Source organism: Nicotiana tomentosiformis, chromosome 7 (genome assembly GCF_000390325.3).
Source record: "Nicotiana tomentosiformis chromosome 7, ASM39032v3, whole genome shotgun sequence".
NCBI lineage: Eukaryota > Viridiplantae > Streptophyta > Magnoliopsida > Solanales > Solanaceae > Nicotiana > Nicotiana tomentosiformis.
The window spans coordinates 58,654,327-58,659,736 of record NC_090818.1 but is presented as its reverse complement, the minus strand read 5'-3'; the positions used below and the strand labels follow the sequence as shown (position 1 = coordinate 58,659,736).

Sequence of the window (5,410 nt, the reverse complement as noted above, 5' to 3'; positions counted from 1 at the left end):
GATAAGATGGCACAAAACTCAGGATGGATGACAAGAGCCTCCACAATCACTCCGGTAGTTCACTCAGTGGCTTTTGACCCAAACAATTCCATAGCTGAGAATGTGGCCACTCTAATGACATAAATGAGTATCCTCACCAAAAAGATTGATGAATCAGTCCAGAAGCAGCAGGTTCACATAGTTGACACAACTAATGGGGGCTTATATACACCATGCATTAACCAACCATATGTTTGCTCGTGGAGTGCGGAAGGTGACAACCAGTAATATCATGGAGATATGAATTATATAGCCAACTATGAGGGACAGAGGTAAGGTGGTCAGAATTGGGGTCAACATAATCAACAATATAGACCAGCGCAGCAGCAGTACAATAACAACAACAATCCTGGAGCTATGCGACCACTGGGTCAAGTTGCGCCTTACCAAAGGCAACATGGCTACATCCAGCAAAATCAGCAGCTGACTTATCAACAACCTCAGCAACAATAGATTATGAGACCAGATGATGGGTTTATTAAACTTAAGGGAGTGCTGGACAACAACAACAGAATGCTGCAACAATTGATTGGGTCCACGGGAAAAATACAACAGAGGGTAGACTCGCATGAATCAGCGATAAAGGGTATTGAGATTCAATTAGAATAGATTTCTATGGCCCTAAACAATCGTCCCCAAGGGACGTTACCTGCAGATACACAAGTCAATCCAAAAGAACAGGGCTGGAAACAGCTTATGGCAGTGAGTCTACGAAATGGTAGAGACCTAGATCTGGAGCAATAGATGGCTCGTGAAAGCTGGCCTACTGAAACACGTGTGCCTGTACCCATCGAGATAGATGACTCAACAGGGTTAACAGAGGTGACGGTACAACATGCACCAGCTAAAACAAGCAAAGAAAAAGAAATCACGAAGAAAACTGAGTCAGAGTAAGAGAAGGCAGTAGAAACAGTGTTAGAGCAGGTTCAAAATCAAATCACAGGAAAGAAGTGGCCTCCAACACCCTTCCCCCAAAGATTGGCCAAATATCAAAAAGATGAGCAATATAAGAAATTCTTGTAGATGTTGAAGCAAATTCAGGTAAACATTCCATTGATTGACGCCTTAAAGGAAATGCATGGTTATGCAAAAATGATGAAGGACTTGATGTCTCGTAAGTTCGACTTTCATGACTTAGCCACGGTTACACTGACTCAGACATGTAGTGCTGTTGTGACAAGACCCATAGCTGAGAAGTTATCTGATACAGGGAGTTTCACAATTCCATGCACAATACGCAACTATGCGTTTGCTAATGCACTTTGTGATTTGGGGGCAAGCATAAACTTGATGCCCTTGACTATCTACAAAAGGTTAGGCATTGGAAGAGCGAGACCCATGTCTATGTTATTACAGCTGGATGATCGGACAGTGAAGAGGCCCTCTGGTATCCTTGATGATGTATTAGTACAGGTGGGGAAGTTTGTTTTCCCAGCATATTTTGTCATTTAGACTGCCGGGTTGACGAGGAGATTCCCATAATTTTGGCGAGGGTACTGGAAAAGAGAGCTCGAATTCGAGCCCTTACACTTAGAAGAAAGAAAAACACCTCCAGTTAAGCCGTCAATTGAAGAGCCACCACAATTGGAACTAAAACCGTTACCTTCTCACCTCAGGTACGCTTTTTTGGGACCTAAATCCACTTTACCTGTTATTATCTCATCCAGTTTGTTAGATGTGCAGGCAGAATAGCTTTTGCAGGTGTTAATGGAATACAAGACTGCAATTGGCTGGACCATTGCAGATATTAGGGGGATCAACCCGACATTTTGTATGCATAAGATTCTACTGGAAGATCGGCACAAACCTTCCAGAGAACATCAAAGAAGGCTAAACCCTAACATGAAAGAAGTGGTAAAGAAAGAAGTGATCAAGTGGTTAGATGCGGGAATCATCTTCCCAATCTCTGACAGTAACTGGGTTAGCCCAGTTCAGTATGTGTCAAAGAAGGGTGGAATGACTGTAGTGCCCAATGAGAATAATGAGTTGATCTCGACTCGTACAGTTACGGGTTGGCGAATTTGTATGGATTATAGAAAACTGAACACAGCCACCCGAAAAGACCATTTTTCTTTACCATTCATTGACCAAATGTTGGATAGACTGGCAGGGAGGTCTCACTTCTGCTTTTTGGATGGGTATTCGAGGTACAATCAGATTTCCATAGCCCCTGAGGATAGAGAGAAGACATCATTCACTTGTCTGTATGGCATCTTTGCCTTTCGGAGAATGTCATTTGCCTTTCAGAGGTGTATGTTAGCCATTTTCACTGACATAGTTGAATATATTATGAAAGTCTTTATGGATGATTTCTCCGTGGTGGGGGATTCGTTTGAAGACTGTCTGCACAATTTAAGAAGAGTGTTAAAAAGGTGTGTGGAGACAAATTTAGTGCTGAACTTGGAGAAGTGCCATTTTATGGTACAAGAAGGTATAGTGCTGGGGCATCGAGTGTCCAGTAAGGGTATTGAGGTTGACCATGCTAAGGTTGAGGTGATTGAGAAGTTGCCACCGCCCACTTCAGTTAAGGCAGTAAGAAGTTTCCTCGGGCACACCGGGTTCTACAGGCGATTTATATAGGATTTCTCTAAAATTGCTAATCCCTTATGTAAACTCCTTGAAAAGGATCATTCTCTTGTGTTTTCTGATGACTGCAGGTTAGCATTTAAGGAGCTGAAGAGGAGACTGGTGACTGCACCAATCATTGTTGTACCCAACTGGGAGCAACCATTTGAGCTCATGTGTGATGCGAGTGACTATGCTATAGGAGCAGTCCTGGGGCAGCAGAAGGACAAACTGGTGCACCCAATTTACTATGCAAGCAGAACGCTAAGCGGTGCACAACTCAATTATACCGTGACTGAGAAAGAGATGTTGGCTGTGGTGTTTGCATTCGACAAATTTAGGTCTTATTTGATTGGTTCAAAAGTGATTGTTTATACTGACCATGCAGCACTTAGGTACCTGATAACAAAGAAGAAGTCAAAGCCACGCTTGATCCGTTGGGTTATTTTGCTACAGGAATTTTATTTGGAGATCCGCGATAGAAAAGGGGTAGAGAACCAAGTGGCATACCACCTTTCAAGGTTGGAGGGAGCTGAAAAGAAAGTCGAGGTAGAAGATATAACTGAGACATTCCTAGATGAACAATTGCTAGAAGTGACATTGGAGGAAGCGCCATGGTATGCAGACATTGCAAACTACCTGGCAAGCGGTATTGTCCCCTATGATCTTTCCTCTGTTCAAAAGAAAAAGTTCTTTCGTGATTGTCACATGTATTATAAGGATGAGCCTTACCTGTTCAAGATTTGTGTTAATAACATGATCCGGAGATGTATCCCCGAGATAGACCAATCTTCTGTTTTGCAGGCTTGTCATGCATCACCATATGGTGGCCACTTCAGACGAGTAAGGACCGCCGTGAAAGTGCTGGAATCGGGCTTCTACTGGCCGACAGTGTTCAAAGATGCACACTTATGGGTGAAAGGTTGTGACGAATGCCAACGAACTTGGAATATTTCCTGCTGACATGAGATGCCTATGAACCCAATTCAAGAGGTAGAAGTGTTTGACGTGTGGAGAATCGATTTCATGGGGCCTTTCATCAGCTCATATAACAACAAATACATACTCGTAGCTGTGAACTATATGTCGAAATAGGTGGAGGCTGCAGTGCTCCAGACAAATGATGCTAAGGGGGTAATTGGTTTTTTGAGAAAGAACATATTCACCTGATTTGGCACTCCAAGGGCGATAATCAGTGACAGAGGCACTCACTTCTGCAATCGAGCCTTCGCAAAGCTGTTAGAAAAGTATGGTGTACGTCACAAAGTTGCCACCCCATATCATCCACAAACGAGTGGGCAAGTAGAAGTGTTGAACAGAGAGATAAATAGTGTTTTGACAAAGACTGTGAATGCTACAAGAACACATTGAGCAAGAAAGTTAGATGATGCACTCTGGGCTTATCGTACCGCTTTCAAAACTCTGATTGGTATGACACCATATAAATTGGTATTTAGGAAGGCATGTCACCTACCAGTGGAGTTGGAGCATAGAGCTTTATGGGCACTACGATAGTTGAATCTCGATATAGAAGCTGCAGGCACAAGTAGAGTCACAGAGCTGCACGAGCTTGATGAATTTCGTTACCACGCTTTTGAGAGCACAAGATTATACAAGGAGAGAATGAAAATAATGCATGATAAAAATATTCTTGAGCGGAGTTTTAAACCCGGAGATAAGGTATTGCTATACAACTCAAGGTTGAGGTTATTCCCGGGTAAGTTAAAGTCACGATGGTCGGGACCATTTAGTGTGGTGGAGATTCACCCCACCGGAGCCATAGAGATTGCTGCATCAAATGACTCTCGCACATTTAGAGTCAATGAGCACATTTAAAACATTATTTGGGCATGGAAGATGCGAAAGTAGTGTTGGTGACTCATTTGCTCGAGCCACCAAGGTTAAGCGAACCTTAAGTGCAATTATCTGCGTCGTGCTACGACGTTAAATCAGGCGCTCGTTGGGAGGCAACCCAATTCGTAGTTGATTTTTAGTGTAGTTAGAATTTTCTTTTTTTTTTTTTGTTTTGTTTTTAGGTACTAACAAGTTTACAGGCGAGTTTGGGCAAGTCGAACAGGGTTTCAGCATCACCTGACGTACACCAGGTGCTGGGGCTGGCGACGCCTAGCTAACGCCAGGTTCTGCTTGGCCTTAGGCTGGCGATGCTGGCTAACGCCAGGTACTGGGCCAGGCGATGCCAAGTAAGTTATTTCGGCCCAGTTTAAGTTATTTTAGTCGAACCTCCTCACATTACATGCCCTAAATACTGAACACAATACAAACAACCCTAACCTCACTTAAACCAAACACACATCAAGCTTTAGAAAAGAAATTCACAAGCACACACATCTTCTCATCAGCGTTGTTCTCAACCAAACACACTGCATGAATTGCCCTCACCCACAAACACTCAATAGCACATTGCCAAGTGGCTTCCCCCATCCCCATTGAAGTCAAGTTTAGTCTTGCTATTCTTTGACACTCATCAGAAATTCTCAGGCAGCTCCCTCCTCTCAAAAGCTTCAAAGGTATGATTTGATCTCTTTCCTTTGTAATTTCGAGCGGGGTACATGTATTTAATTACACACAAATTTGGTGGTTGTTCTTTATTGTAGTATTGAGTTTGTGTGCCCCAACCCCATGAAACCCCATAGGAATGGTGTTGCGATTGTGGAAACATGTGGTCGTACGGAACCCTCAAGTCGATTTGGGAGGATGAGGCAATCCCTTATTTCCATAAGAACTCCCATGGCACTAATGCATGTTAAGTGTTTGATATAATGCCTCAATGGTATTCCTTGTCCCC

At 43.2% G+C, this 5,410-nt stretch overlaps 1 protein-coding gene across 1 annotated transcript; it reads left to right on the top strand.

The window, feature by feature from the left end:
- Positions 1-783: 783 nt before the first annotated feature.
- Positions 784-1,491, top strand: LOC138895643 (uncharacterized). Its single transcript, XM_070180354.1, has 2 exons — positions 784-867; positions 1,081-1,491. Exons 1-2 carry the CDS (start codon positions 784-786, stop codon positions 1,489-1,491), a joined length of 495 nt encoding a protein of 164 aa, XP_070036455.1.
- The last annotated feature ends 3,919 nt before the right edge of the window (positions 1,492-5,410 follow it).

Coding starts and splice junctions, on each gene's coding strand:
- LOC138895643 (XM_070180354.1), top strand. CDS start 784: ATGGCTCGTGAAAGCTGGCCTACTGAAACACGTGTGCCTGTACCCATC. Junction 868..1,080: donor CAGGGTTAACAGAGGTGACG/GTACAACATGCA, acceptor AAGCAAATTCAG/GTAAACATTCCATTGATTGA.